This window comes from Abramis brama, assembly GCF_963993115.1.
Source record: "Abramis brama genome assembly, chromosome: 10".
Classification (NCBI taxonomy): domain Eukaryota; kingdom Metazoa; phylum Chordata; class Actinopteri; order Cypriniformes; family Leuciscidae; genus Abramis; species Abramis brama.
This window is the reverse complement of record NC_139972.1, coordinates 41,113,494-41,129,669: the sequence shown is the minus strand read 5'-3', so window position 1 is coordinate 41,129,669 and position 16,176 is coordinate 41,113,494. Positions and strand designations below refer to the sequence as shown.

The following is a 16,176-nucleotide window of genomic DNA, read 5'->3' as shown; positions in this document are numbered from 1 at the left end:
AAAGTGCCATTGGATTTTTAATGATCACAGAGAGTAGATCAGATTAGATAGAACTGGATTGATCCCAGATTGGTTTTTTTTTTTTAAACTGTATATCCTCTACTCCTCGATGATTTGTTAGACATGGTGGAGAAAACAAGTCTGACCACAAGATGTCGCTAATGCGCATTGTGTTAAAAGCTTCGAGTAATGAACCGTTTCTTGGCACAATTTTTAATGAAACCCTCAAACGCTTCAGAAAGCCTCGGTTTCCAATCACTAAATATTTATACGCCTCCTCTTGCACTGATTGGGTAGATTATCTGAATGTGCTTCTCCCGAACTTTGTTATAAAGGTCTTGTGTTCTGTCACGCGCTGTCTTGCTTTGATAGATCCAAAATCAAGAGGCTTAACGCAGAAGAACGATGAAATCATATTTAATAAACACTAGAAATAATACAGAGGGAAAAACCAGCCTGAAATGTCAGCACAAGAATTGATAGCACAAAAGATAACTGAGTGGTTATATACACAAGATGATAAGGGGCTAATGAGAGACAGGTGAAGGTGATTGGTCGTCATGGAAATTAACAAGGGTTTCTATGGAAACTTACAAGGCAGCAATGGAAACAAGGGAAATAGGAACTAAACCACAGGGATCTGTGAAATAATGATATTTTGTGATCTATCGAAATAATGATATATTGTTACACCCCTAGTAAATATAATTGATAACTGAGGCACAAGATGGCTGCTTTTGAATAAAAATGTTTTGAGACATTAGGATTCAGCATTCATGTACAAGACACATGAAATAAGCGCCAGTATAAAATATTCAGATGAGCGGTTATTATGCAGCGATATATATTATTTATTATCGAGGAATAACTGACCTAAATGTCCGAATCAAGTATTTCTGAGTGCAAATAAACAGGTTTAATGAATAGCCTGTTAATATTATTTAAGAAAACGTTGTCTTAATCTCATATTGCATAATATTAATTTTGTTTTATTTTTTATATCGTTGATTATTTTTCTCATCCAACGTTTTTTGAGGAGGCACTTCCTCCCTTGCGTTCTCAGAGAAGAAAAAAAAACACCTGGCTCACGTGTGTGTGTGTGTGTGTGTTTGTTTACTCACTAATCTCCAGCTGTCTCTGTATCCGTCTTTTACAGCGTTCCCTGTAATCTGATTGTGTTGCATTATAATCAGACATCACCTCCACAAATTTACGTGACAAGGTGGAGTGCTGAAAAACAGAGAGCACTTATAACAATGTACACAAAAGCACATGCATCTGCCCGTCATCAGTGAGCAGCCGACTGACGTGTTGGCATGCAGAGTCTCACCTGTGTTTTCCGTATCCTCAGATCAGCTGATGGGCATTCACTGTTCACTGCCTCCTGCTCAATGGTCAGCTGGATACCTTAAAAAAAGAGGAGACATCCCTGAGGTTATTCATTCACATGCTCTAAAGACAGTAATGATCAATAAATAAGAACCAAACTTGTTCCAAATCCCTCTGGAATGTGTTATTGTGTGTATTGCTATCAGTGCCATGATGCTGTGGGAGAGATGCATCAAATGATACCACAATCGCTCAATGCTAATGATATGAACGGCTCTCTATTTCTAATGCCAAAAAGCTCATTCATGTGTTCATGACTCAAGATTAGATTATTGTAATGCACTACTTGGAGAATTTCCTTCAGGGTTACTGAATTAGCTACTGAACCAGCTGAAGCTTCACTAAATTTGCTGTCTACTGCGTTTCATACACATTAAAAACACTGCTAATTACTTATAAAGCTTTCAGCTCTTATCACACTACAGTCCATCAAATTATTTGCAATCGCAAAATTATGGCCAGTTAATGATACCCAGAATATCAGAAAATCTACAGTAGGGTAGACCCTTGTCTGTCTGCCTCATAAACTCAGAAATAGCCTTCCTAAAGCACTGTTCAGGATCCAGACAGTTCAACTCTAAACCAAAGACTCACAAGTCAGCTCACAAGTTTTAAGAACAAAGCCAGTGCTGTGTGTGACTCGCAGGTGAAGAGAGAGCGCACTGAAGTCATGTGGTAATTGTTTCTCTGATGCTTCTGTGTGTCACATGATTATAGTTGCAGTTTAAATGCATGTTTCTGAGGATGGAGGACTCACTCTTTAACTTGGAGCGCACTTTGTTAGCCAACTTCTTGATATCTGTCATCAGCTCCTCCAACTCTGCTTTTGCTTCTGTTAGAAAATAAAAGAGAGAGACAGAATGATTATATGCACATCATGTCTGATCTTCAACTACTGAAATATTCCAATATTACTGTATGTAATGTAGGCTATTCAGCATATTTGGGTAACACTTTAGAATAATGGTCCGTAGTTAACAAGTAACTATGCAGGAAGTAATAGGTAGTACTGCATTAACACCGAACTTAATACTATTAACTAATATGGAAGCAATATTAACTAAGCAGTAAGTAATATCTAAATTAGTACAAAGGTAGTTCCTTGGTAGGTATTTGATTATTACTAAAGAAATGTATCCTCACTGAGAACTACTTGTGAACTAAGAAAGAATAACCAATTAATTACTAATCACAAAAGTAACATGTCTAAAAAGTGAACAATTGTGGGGTTTTTTTTTACTCTTAACATGGTCATAACATTTCAGAAGCTTGTGCCTCAAATGGGTTCTTAGTGGAAACCAGTTTATGAATATTATATTTCCCCAAATACATTAGCTACAGGTTGAGATTGTGACTACTACTCTTGCCAAAGGATGGACGCATGTTCTCTGTTTATTTCAAACTTAAACATAGAATAATACTAATAATGATAATTTGTTTCAAATTTTAAACAATTAGGAAGTGATGCTGACACTCATGATTGGATTAGTTCACTATTATGAGCTCTTGAGTGTCAGTTCAATATGTCTCAGACTCCAAAGACCTACCTTTATGTTACAGTAGCCGCCAGAGGAGGACTTCTCTTTAGGATATGAATATAAACATTGATGTTCTCTTGTCAAAAACAATTTGCATCCTTAATGAAGAAATTGGCTGCATTTATGTTGCGATAATCGCAAAACCACATCTTCCAGATTACAATGTTTGTTAGAATATTACTAGTACCTGTACAGTATGTGTTAAATATAAAATTAAATAACTTGTATTACTTGTGAAAAACATGCTAACTCCTCACTAATTACTCAAGCGTTACCTTGGTATCCCTTGTTAACTACTAGTGCAGCCTGGTCTCATTGTAATACGTAGGTATTAATACGTAATTTTCTCAAAGATAGAAAACATACTTTTTTGTACGTTTCGATGCTGAAACGTATAACGTTAATATGGACGTATCTGCAACGTTTAAACGTAACATTATTACGATTTTACAGCTAAAAAATGTAAACTATTTACTAATATTTCATATCATAACGATATCTGTATAATTTCCCTTTTACCATTTTATAGATTATAAATGTAAGATCTCTTAACCCTACTCCCACACCTAAACATTCCCATTTTATTGACAAAATTAAAAGGATAAAACTTAATGGACAGATATGTGTAGGGAAATGGCAGTTTTATTAACAATATAGCATTAAAACATAGTAAAACTAATCCTACCCCTAACAATTTCTGTAAACTAAGTTACGTAGGCTAGAATTATAAAGAAAAACAACAGTATAATCACAATCATTTATTTATTGAGAAAATATCAAAACCGGTACCAAAAGTTGTTCACATGACGATGTGTCGCAGTCCTCTCTGGCAGTATTGTATGAGGTAACATTACAGAGCAGAATATAAATTATTAATCCATGAAAATGTTAATCCGGTTTCGGTTCGCTGTTCGCTCTGTGAAGGCGCGTGCGCTTCTCCAGTTCAAATATAGTACACCAATTTAAACACAGCATGTCGTAATCTGTGACGAAGCATGCAAGAGCCAATAAGCGTCTGATATCACTGCCGTAAAACATGTCGTAACGCTTCGGGAGAAGCGGAAATGGAGATGAAGATCACTGGATAAAGGGCTGAATTTGGATCTGTTTCTTGCAAACAACGTATGGATTCTAAATATTTGGATTACATCAAGCTAATAAAATTGATATATTTTGTGAATTTATGTTGTGTTTTAGTGTATTATGGGTCTTGAATGCAATAGAGTCAAAACATTAATTTCGATTAATTAGTGAGGAGTTGGCATGTTTTTCACTTTAAAATAATGGGCCACATCACTAGTAGTTCCTGCGGGATAACAAGGTAACGCTTGAGTAATTAGTGAGGAGTTAGCATGTTTTTCACAAGTAATACAAGTTATTTAATTTTATATTTAACACATACTGTACAGGCACTAGTAATATTCTAACAAACATTGTAATCTGGAAGATGTGGTTTTGCGATTATCGCAACATAAATGCAGCCAATTTCTTCATTAAGGATGCAAATTGTTTTTGACAAGAGAACATCAATGTTTATATTCATATCCTAAAGAGAAGTCCTCCTCTGGCGGCTACTGTAACATAAAGGTAGGTCTTTGGAGTCTGAGACATATTGAACTGACACTCAAGAGCTCATAATAGTGAACTAATCCAATCATGAGTGTCAGCATCACTTCCTAATTGTTTAAAATTTGAAACAAATTATCATTATTAGTATTATTCTATGTTTAAGTTTGAAATAAACAGAGAACATGCGTCCATCCTTTGGCAAGAGTAGTAGTCACAATCTCAACCTGTAGCTAATGTATTTGGGGAAATATAAACTGGTTTCCACTAAGAACCCATTAGAGGCACAAGCTTCTGAAATATTATGACCATGTTAAGAGTTAAAAACCCCCCCACAATTGTTCACTTTTTAGACATGTTACTTTTGTGATTAGTAATTAATTGGTTATTCTTTCTTAGTTCACAAGTAGTTCTCAGTGAGGATACATTTCTTTAGTAATAATCAAATACCTACCAAGGAACTACCTTTGTACTAAATTAGATATTACTTACTGCTTAGTTAATATTGCTTCCATATTAGTTAATAGTATTAAGTTCGGTGTTAATGCAGTACTACCTATTACTTCCTGCATAGTTACTTGTTAACTACGGACCATTATTCTAAAGTGTTACCCATATTTGAATAAGGTAACACATTATTTTCCAACTTTTCTCTTCAAGAAACACTGAAGATGTCCTTCATTTAATACAATGTATTTTTAGTAATTTTGTACAGTCTTTTAAAGGATTAGAAAATTGCCGATCGTTTGCTAGATAAGACCCTTATTTCTCGACTGGGATCGTGTCGAGACTTTGAAGCTGCATTGAGACGGACATTTGAACCTTCTTTGAACATTGGTATAGTTGGTTGCCATTGAAGTCCATTCTCTGTAGAAAAATCCTGGAATGTTTTCCTCAAAAACCTTAATTTCTTTTCGACTGAAGATAGAAAGACATGGATATCTTGGATGACATCCGGGTGAGTAAATTATCAATTTAAATTTTTTTGAAAGTGAACTAATCCTTTAATGCAGTGTTTTCCAACCCTGTTCCTTGAGGCACACCAACACTATTTCCAAACTCCTCTTCCAACCTCCAACTCATCAGCTTATTAATCGAGACTCCAAGACCCAAAATAGAGGGGTCAGATGAGGGAGACATCTGAAAAGATTCTGTGTTTCTGGTGTAAATTCTTGGTGAAATGTGCGATTTTGCTCAAACTTGTTTTTTGTGTAGTTCTAGTGCTCTGTCTGTGTATGTGGTTAGAAAGGTGTGAATGTGACTTAATTTTTCTGTGTTTTGTGTGATTAATCATGATTAATTGCACCTGAAATGAAAGTTTTTAATATATTTTTATATTGTAATACTTTCACATTGGACCTCCAAAATGATGTAGAAACAACATAAAGACAGTGTATTTTAAATATTTGTTTAATGGCATCTTTTTGCTAAGCACTATGAATGAAGGCTAGAACCAGTACTGATACTGATACACATCCTATTTTCTCTTAACTCTTTACATGCAATTGACACTTTTTAACTCATTTAAAATGAGGATTTCATACATTTCAGGTGTTTGTTCACAGAGAGTCATTTCACAGAGAGTGACAGTAGTTATTTTTTGTGTCTTATCGTGCTTGAATGGTTTAATAGCACTTGAAGGAATGATAGCGTAATCATATACTGTAGCACAGCCAAAGGATAACAGGAAAAAAATGATGCTGCATTAAAGCATTAATCCATTAAACTGAAGACATTTTTTTTAAATGAATCAAAAAATTGACAGCCCTAATATTTTCATATTTTCAGTGTTTACACCAAAAATGTCAGGAAAAAATATTACATAGTTCTGGCATGAAACTGAATGATGCAGGTTGATAGGTCTTTAACTTATTGGTAGCACAGCTGATTGGTTGCTGTTGCAGCAGTCCAAGTCCTGCTACTTGCTCTGGAGAAGAGGCAGCAGTGTAGCAGATCTATTCCGCCAAGAACAAATACATTAACAATGCCATATCAATTACCATACCAATCTCCCTAGAGTTGTCATGACAGAACTATACTAAAACTACACAATTTTCAGTCAGTTTTGCATTTGTCATGGGTCTCCTGTGGGTTAGACATGTTCAGTCATGTGATTTTTAAGAGCTTATTTATCGAACAAACCAATCATATTATAGCCTTCCTGATAATGTTCGAGGCTCAGACTCAATCTCCCAGTTTAAATCTAGATTAAAGATGCATCTCTTTAGCCTAGCATTCGTATAATGCATCTCCTACCCTTATACTGTTATATCAGATCAAGTGAACATGATTATTCTTGCTTGATGTTATGAACAGCAGCTACGCTAATTATTTTCTATTTGCTGCGCTGTTTTATCTTGGGATACCCATCCTGAGGTAACTAGAGAGTTTGTCAGCTCCAGTTTGGATCCAGCCTATTATGAAGACTTCAGATGCCCAACACCTGTGAATATACGGAGCCAACTCCTGCGAAGACTTCATATGACGCAACTCTGAATCAACATGCACCAATGCTATATTTTCTAAACGTCATAATCATTTGTTAACAAAAAAGTATTCATTACTTCAATGAGCTCATTTTATCTGCATTCAATAATTACATTCTTTAAATTAATAAATTTTTAGCTAACTGTGACTTTGTATATGTACATTTCTGAAATACTTAGACAGTTTCCTCTGATATCAGATCACTCTAAATTGTAATATGGACTCATGCACTTTCTGTAAAGCTGCTTTGAAATTATGCGTATTGTGAAAAGCTCTATACAAAAAAATTGAATTAAACTGAATCTACAATCATGGCCAGTCATATCCGATCATAGCATGATGGAGAAATGTCCTCCTCTCACGTGACTTTCCCCCATTCATTCTCAATTACCCCCCATCAAACTCACTGCACTCACTTTAGAGGGTCTGTTAAAACTCAATGGGCTCAGGGGAGGCACAGGGGACATGGCCTCCCGCTGTAACTTTAGCTACTAGTGTCACTGTTGGACATAATATGGATTATTTTCTCATCTAAATTTTTGAGGAGGTACTACCTCCCTTGCCTCCTTGGAGGAAATGCCCCTGGCAAAAACATAATGGGCATAGGAAGATTTTGACTCTACGTATTACTTAGCCAGAGTCAGAACGTCCAACCTCAAGCCTAGTGACTAGTGGCAATAATGTAAAAGATTCTTGAGCTTCGATGCACTATACCAAGGGAAGTCCCAGGGACAGGCATAGCCTTAAAAGTGTCCCAAGTGAGAAAGCGCTCAGGGAGAACTGACCAAGTGGAAAATATTAACTTGACATTCTGTAGTACCACTGCCTCTAGGGGGAGATTGCAACCCTCAACTCGATAAGGAAGAATACAAATATGAGAGGATTATAGAATATATATCAATAGATTCTCATGTATCATAGGAATTCCATGTCTCTTGCTATTCTGTATTCTGTATTAAAAGAAAATACAGTACACCCAGAAATATTCTCATAATTTATGCATCTTTTACATCTACCCTCATGCCTTCTGAGACGAATACAACTTTCCTGCTTCTGTGAAACGAGCGTGAGACTGAAGTGCTATGCTATCCATCAATACTTCCTGAGTCAGTACGGAGAACAGTCATTTACTGTGGGTAAATTAAAGAACAGAGTAGCCCTGCTGTGATTGTAGGAGAACACTGGCATTTAGTGTGTCAGTCACCGGAGCACAACCCGACCAGACAAGAGCTTAGTGTGACTACAGCTGGACCACATCTGCTTGCACAGAGCGTGTTCTGGTGCAGTTGTGGCCATAGAGCAGTGGTTCCCAACCCTGGTCCTGGAGCAATCCACATTTTAGATGTGTGAACATGCTACATTTAGGTAAATTTAGATTTTTATATTAATTTTAAGTGGTTAAGGAGTCATGACATGGACTTTTTCATTATTATTATTATTTTAATATTATTTATGTTCCCTGAGGTTCATTTATAATGTTAAAAGTTTTTGCACAAAAAAACAAGGTCTATATATGGGGAAAACCATAATTTATAGACAAAGCATTATAAAATCTTTTTCTTACAGTTTGTAATGCAGCTGTTGCCAGAGCCAATACAGTCGGCTGCTTCATCTGTCAACACAAGTTTCTTTGCTAACTCTCCATTATATTGTGCCTCGTTTACAAAACAACATGCTCCGAACAAACATATACTGGGATCTATCTTGCACCCAGCGCAATTGACTTTGTACACCGACGCATGTATCATTCTTATTTTGCACCCGATGCACAGCGGACTTTTCCCTCCACAGACGCACGTCGGTAAACTAGGGAATGAACTTGCGCTCCCGGGGGCGGTTCAGCGGAAAGAGGAGGCGTGTTCCGGCGCAAACGTTCCCTGGTGCTATTTTGCAGTTTCAGAAAACAATTCCGCCACAGACCAGGAGAAACCTCGTCTAAAGTCAGTGGCGCGTTACGCATGTTATTCAGATGCTATTTTAAGGGCGCATGCTTGACCATAATGTAGCGTGTGCACAACGCGCATACACTTTGATTCTCTCATCTACACAGATGCAGCAGTTGCCATTTTTGCAAAACATACATAATTACAAGGAAAAATATTCCACATGAGGGAAATAATTGTGGTGCCCATCAGGGTGGGAATTATGTAATTTTAGGGGCAAGGCCATTTGGCCTCCACCTTTTCTTTTTTTTTTAGGGGTACGAAGGCAATATGACAGGGCACAAAGGCCATTAAGTACAATTCGATGGTTTTCCCATTCAGATTGATACCATAACATCCTAATTTGGAATAAGACATGGATTATGACTTTTTAAAAAAAAAAAAAACATTTTTTAATGAGAGAGAGAGAGAGAGAGCGCCATTACATCCAGAAGGTATACACCCTCACACAACAATAGAAACAACATAAATGCCAATAAAAGCATTCAGAAACAACACAAATGTGTCACGGTTCTGTGAATGCTGCCTGTCAGATTGAGCCTCTTGTCTTTTCTCTTTTTGACTATAATAAATACTTATTCACTCGCATCTGAATCCTTGACTATTTTCCAGCGCACCATGACAGAACCATCTGACCATCTTCTCATGGATTCAGCGAGTGCTCCCGGAATTGAGCAGATGTTCGCCGGAAACCACGCCCGGATGGATCGCCAGGACGAGCAGATCGGAGCTTCGGGACGGGCGATACAGGCTTTGGTAACGCAGGTGTCCGAGCTCACCTCTCAATTCCAACGCCTGAGAGCTCCCACTGCGCCAGCACCGCCCCCGCCTGTTCCCCAAGGGATTTTCCATCAACCAGAGCCGCGCATCCCAGCACCAGAGAGGTATTCGGGCGAACCCAATCTTTGCAGAACGTTTCTAACCAAGTGCTCAATTTATTTCCTTGCCCAAATTACCCTCAGCCAAGGAGACAGCGGTGACCGTTGTAGATCACGTCTTTCGCTTACATGGCCTCCCGATAGACGTGGTTTCCGACAGAGGACCCCAATTTGTGTCCAAATTTTGGCGAGAGTTTTGTAGATTACTGGGAGCGACCGTTAGTCTGTCCTCAGGGTTTCACCCCCAGAGCAATGGCCAGACCGAGAGAGCCAACCAGGATTTGGAGAGAGTGTTGCGTTGTTTGGCTGCCAGGAATCCTTCCTCTTGAAGCCAACATATCTCTATGGTGGAGTACGCCCACAATGCATTACCAGTGTCATCCACGGGCATATCTCCGTTTGAATGTAGTTTAGGTTACCAGCCACCAATTTTTCCCAGTCTGGAATCCTAAGTCGCGGTCCCCTCCGCTCATGCGTTCGTCCAGAGGTGTCACCGCACATGGACCAGAGCCCGTGAGACTCTGCTCCAAGTGGGGGCGCGCACCAAGGCTAAGGCCGATCACCACCGGTCGAGGCCACCCGTATACGTCGCTGGTCAAAAAGTGTGGCTTTCTACTAAGAACATTCCTCTCCGTTCCGTCTCTAATAAGTTAGCTCCTAAATTCATTGGCCCGTTCACTATCACCAAGATTATTAGTCCGGTGACAGTCCGCCTCAACCTTCCTCTAGCGTACAAGAGAATTCATCCCGCCTTTCATGTCTCCAAAATTAAACCCGTCTTTCGATCGCATCTTAATCCGCCTGCTCCGGTTCCCCCCCCGCCGCGACTCGTAGATGGGGAGCCTACTTATTCAGTTAACCGTATCCTGGACTCGAGACGGAGGGGACGCGCATTTCAGTACTTGGTGGACTGGGAAGGTTACGGTCCGGAGGAGAGAAGTTGGGTTCCTGCCAGGGACATTCTGGATCACTCCCTTATCGATGATTACAATCGTCAGGTAAGGGTGTCTGGGAACGCCAGGCGGCGTTCCTAGGAGGGGGGGTACTGTCACGGTTCATGGATTCATTGACTCTCTCTCGTTATGTGTGTGCGTGTTGAGTGAATGGGCGCGGCTCATCAGCTGGCTCGTTATCCACTGATGAGCCGATCAGCGCCAGCTGTTCTGAATGAGGATGTCCTATATATTGTTTGCTGGTTGTGGAGGTTCTCCTGGGTCTGTGCTATTGTTCCTCTGTTCCAGTCCTGTTTCTACGACGCTTCATCGAGGATCTTCGTTCCACGTGGATCTGCAGTCCGCCCACTGAGTCCCTGCGTTACCGAGTCTGCCCGAGTTTGCCTGAGGATTATCTGCCACTCCGACTCTGAGTTTTGCCTGAGGATCATCTGTTAATTCTACACTGAGCTCACATTAGAATTATCTGCTATTTCTACACTGAGTGATTCCTGTGAATGCTGCCTGTCAGATTGAGCCTCTTGTCTTCTCTTTTTGACTATAATAAATACTTATTCACTCGCATCTGAATCCTTGACTATTTTCCAGCGCACCATGACAAAATGCCAATAAAAGCATTCAAAATATTCATTCAGTCCTCTATATCATGCGAGTGTGTGAGAGAGAACCATTTCATCCAGAAGGTATACACCCTCACAATCATTATCGCTCAGCACTCAACGCAGTTTGCTTCGCGCTCCACTCAAATCGCCCCCCGCTCGCTCCAAAAAAGGAAAAAAATCTACATGTATATCACTTGTAGCGGTCCCCAAGCTTTTTTGCGCCACAGATCGGTTTAATATCAGACAATATTTTCACGGACCGGCCTTCAAGGTGTGACGGATAAATACAACAAAATAAAATGATACGAACGGCATAAAAACTGGGGTCTTTTTTTTAGCCTATAATAATAAACGTGAATCCAATGTGTAGGCCTACTAGCAACTTTATTAGCAGCGTCCTCTAACATCGCACCTAAAAACAACTGAGAAAGTCTGAACACAAACAAAATGCCACCAAAAGAAAAAAATCTCTATGTTTTCGGTGCTGATGCGATGTAAGGGTGGCGCTGCTGCCAATAAAGCACCTAAAAGCTGTCACAACGAACCGGCAAAATTAATGATTATGAATATGTAAAATATAGCAGGAGACATTTTAATTGTTTACTAATAAACCAGTTTTTTTTTTTTTTATGTCTGTGTCGGCTGGAAAGATGCTGACTCGCGATCTTCGCAGTAGTGAACGCGCCAGAGAGAAATGCACACTTCATACGGATTACATAAGAGAGAAGTCTGTTTTCTTTCGTTTTGAATTGTTCTGTTTAAAAGTAGACATTTCAAGCTTTATATATATATATGTCTCAGGTCTGTGAGGCAAGTAGGCTATACGCTGAGTTTCGGTTCATTTATGAGACAAGCTCCAGTTTTGCCGGCGCCTTCGTGTCGTGATTATCTATTTTCTAATATATTCACTTCTAATTTATTAAATCCAGACAACTGGTTGATGAAACATTGATTCAAATTAAGATACAATTAATACAAAACGAAATTAAATTTAAAGACAGGCTTTGTGCTTTCTGCTTGAGGTCTCTGTGAAAGTTTTATAAAGCAGTCTTTTAGTGCCGCTTTCAGAGCGCTCATGTCCGTAACGGAGAACTGTCCAGTCTGTAACATTGTTTTTTTTTTTTTTGTGAAATACATTTCTAAATAAATGCGACTTATAGTCCAGTGCGACTTAGGCTAGGCATATATGTTTTTTCTTGTTCATGCCGCATTTTTTGACTGTTGCGATTTATACTCCGGAGCGACTTATTAATAGTAGGCTACACCTGTATGACTTCTCATTTTCCTTTTTGAAGTACTTTTTGAACTCCATTATTGAGCTGAGTTTTGACTGAAAATAGTCTACTGTTGATGACTGTGCAAGACAGATGGATTCAGGGTCAGGCTTGACTGAGCATGCTTCAGACTCGTGGTGTGAGCGGAGCGAAACTGGAGCGGGAAATAGGGCGACGCTTCGTCCTTTTGAAATTGCCGCTCTGCGCTCTGTCCAAGATCCGCCCGCTCGCGCTCCCCGCTCGCTCCCGCTCCACTCCGCTCACATGCTCTGCTTTATACATGGAACTTGGACAGGGCCAGGGCACACAGGCCACTGTGGCCGTACGATGATTTTTTTTTCACGGAGCATGAAGGCCAAAGTATAGGGCAACGGCGGCCATGGTCGCGTGGCCGCGGTATAATTCCCACCCTGGTGCCCATGAAGATGTGAAAAAAGAGGCATAAATCTAGCTTACACATTTACCAAAATTATCATACGCCTGTTTAACCGAAGCTAATTTGGGTGGGTTTCTCCATCCCCAATGTCACTTCTCTGTGTTTTACGGTCCTGACGAGAACGTCGGTCTCCTCGGCTGTGAACCGCTCCTGGCGTGCGTCTGGCAAATCCGCCGTTATAATAGCAATCCACCATTGAACAAGCGCGCCTGCTCTTAAAGGGAATGTGAGATGAGGCTCTGATTGGTTTATTTCACGTTATGCCCAAACCACACCTATGAGTAATGTAGCGACTTCAGACTAACCCATTTTAGATTTGCGTCAGAAATCCGCCCACAAAGTTACTTGCGTTTCGCGTTTGATACTTGCGTTTCAGATTGTTAAAATAGGGCCCATAATCCTTTGACCATCCACTTGTTTCAGACGCTGGTATCATTCTAAAGTCTGTACAAAGACACAAACCAGTTGTTTAAATTGGACGGTCAAAGCCAACGTTCTTTCACTCTTCCATTTGTCCTTTTGTCAATTCACTCAAGCACGTTGAGTGTGTCAGAAACTGAAAGCACAAACAACATAGACAACGCTGTCTACACTGGATACAGTATACAGATGCGCATTCAGTGATTATGATTGCTTCTATTTGCTTTTGAAACAAAGCTCACATCCAGTGATGTCAGCCGTTAAGAGACTGAAAATGTCAAATGTCAGCCGTTAAGAGACTGAACGCCAGTGGGCGGGGTCTATGGTGTGATGATGTATAATTATTGGTCGATGTCTTGCTTTGGAGGCGGACATATGCAAATATGTTTCTCCAATGTGACATCACAGATCCCACAATGTCAAACAATCCGTTTTGGGAGCTTTATTTAAAAAATGCTATGTTTATAACAAGGAGGACGTTTTAAGCTATGAAACTTGCAGGATATTTTAACAGTACAAAGACCTCTTATAAAAGATCAAGGCAAATTTTATTTCTCATGCCATGACCCCTTTAAATACAGCTGTCTTGCAAACACGTCACAATATTAGAAAGGCAAGAGAATGATATAGGAAATTATGTAACCAATGTAGTAACAAAATCTGCATACAAATGCACTAAACATTGAGTAAACATTGTACAGACTTTTACACACACAGAAATTCAACTCGTAATGTCTGTTGTTATGTCTGAAACCGAGAGAAAAATTCACTTCAGTTCTTACTGAGACACACAGATGTTTTGTAACGGTGAAGCTGAATGACAGGACTGTGATCTTTTCCATTCTGACTTTACGGAGGCTGCTGATGAAAGACTTTATTGTGAGTGTGTAACAGGGTCTTACTCTCATCTGGGTTTGGAGAGGCCAGGATGGTGCTGTGGTTTCTTTTCACTTCTTCTACTTTCTCTGTCAGAGAGTCAATGAACCCTCGAATCTCCTCTACCTGAGAGAGAAGAGGGAAATCAGAACTGATCAAACTCATGTTGTCATTAACACCCACGTCTATACAAGCCAATCAGATAATGACCACGTGGTGCTGAACAATCATAGCACATTTTAGCTTCAACCAATTTCCAAGGATTTAAACTTCTACCACAGCCTCAGTGTTCATTATGGTGAAGGAATAAGATCCAGAGAAAGATCTCATTTCACAGAAACTCAAGCACAGAGATGCAGTGTGCCTCCTACATGAAACACAAGTAATCATATGTGAAACCAGACTTAGCTAAACTATCCACTCAATTAAATCATAGTAAATGTATGCATGTGTATCTAAAATAGGCTATAACATGTATAAAAAAAAATAAACCCACAGAACTGATATTCATGGCACAAGTGAAGTGGTTAAAAGAAGCAATCAGTGTTATTTCATAAACAGAACACAACTGCAGATTTTATTTAAGTTCGTATGTGTGTCTGTTCTATAGCAGTCTGATGTGTCTGATGTGATGTGTGGTCTTCATCTTGCATTATTATTATAGTCTTTCCATGTGTGGCTGATTAGGAAACAGAACCCAGTAGAACTCAGGACATCTGTGTCATGTATTGTGTCATGTATTGACACAATTGGATTTTTTTTTGGTCCCATAGTTACTCATTGGTTGATTGATTGGTCCCACTTTGTTTTATTCCTCATTTAGCCTGTTGTTTGGTTCAGTTCTTTGTATGTTCTCGTTGTTTATTGTGTTGGTTTGTGTTCCTGTTCGTCTTTCCAGGGGTGTATTCCAGAAAGCAAGGTTAGCTTACCCAGGTAAGGTACTCTGGAATACCTCTGTTTCGCCTGAGAGCCTTTAGTTAGTAAGTTAGTTGGTAAATACAAAAGACTAAGGCCGTTTGTGAATAGTGCCTCACCTCAACTCTCTTTCTTTCAAACCTAGCCCTGATAGTCTGGATACGTTTGAGGATTTTCAGTGTATTTCATTAGTAAATAGGCAATGTAAATATGCAAACCTGCTCAAAGAACTCGTCCATGAAACCCTTTTCAATAACAACGACCACCTCATCCGTCTCTTCCGGGTCTTTTCCCTGATGAACAGAAATACAGCTAGTAAGTGAAGTAGTTCAGGAAAATGATGAGAAGAGTGTTGAAGTGGGGAAATCTGAAGTCACTTGTACTTTTGAAACAGCTTGTATTGGTAATTAAAGTGATGATCGCTTGTTTGTTTCACAGACAGAGGAAGAGGGAATTGGTCATGGAATGGAGGAAGGAGGTGAAGATGATGTGATATGTCAGATATCCTTTCTCACTGTAAAGATGAACAGCTGCACACTGTAAAAGAAATCAATGATTTTCTGGATTTTTTGGCAGAACATTTTAAGTGAGAGAGTTTTTCCCAGATGTTAACAAGTTCTTAATTTTAGTAATGAAAATACAGAAATCAGTAGGTTTTGATGAACTTTGCAGAAGAAAAGTTGTATTGTATTGCTATTCTTTTTGGAAAAAATATAAATATATATGGTTTTGGAGGGCCGAAATCAGTGAAACCGACATTTAATTAGCGCTTCACCAACTGTTCAGCGACTATTTCGTGCACACAACATTGATAAGCTACAACAGTGAAACATGTCAGCGTGTGACACTAGATGATGTTTTTATTAACAAAGTTCGGGAGGAGCACGTTCAGATAATTA

At 39.3% G+C, this 16,176-nt stretch overlaps 1 protein-coding gene across 7 annotated transcripts in view; it reads right to left on the bottom strand.

Annotated features, from left to right (window-relative positions):
• stx1a (syntaxin 1A (brain)) overlaps positions 1-16,176 on the bottom strand; it is a 79,428-nt gene that overhangs the window by 46,640 nt on the left and 16,612 nt on the right. For 6 of the 7 annotated variants that reach the window (XR_014607989.1, XM_084126804.1, XM_084126806.1 and 3 more), the window contains exons 2-6: positions 15,496-15,570; positions 14,389-14,488; positions 2,147-2,221; positions 1,331-1,407; positions 1,122-1,230 (exon numbers count right to left, since the gene is read on the bottom strand). Coding sequence is in view for 6 of the 7 variants with exons in the window: in XM_084126804.1 (XP_083982930.1) it covers positions 1,122-1,230; positions 1,331-1,407; positions 2,147-2,221; positions 14,389-14,488; positions 15,496-15,570 (436 nt within the window). In the remaining variant the exon portion in view is untranslated. Of the gene's footprint in view, positions 1-1,121; positions 1,231-1,330; positions 1,408-2,146; positions 2,222-14,388; positions 14,489-15,495; positions 15,571-15,660; positions 15,815-16,176 lie in introns of those variants that run through there. The other variant, XM_084126809.1, reaches the window with a different exon arrangement.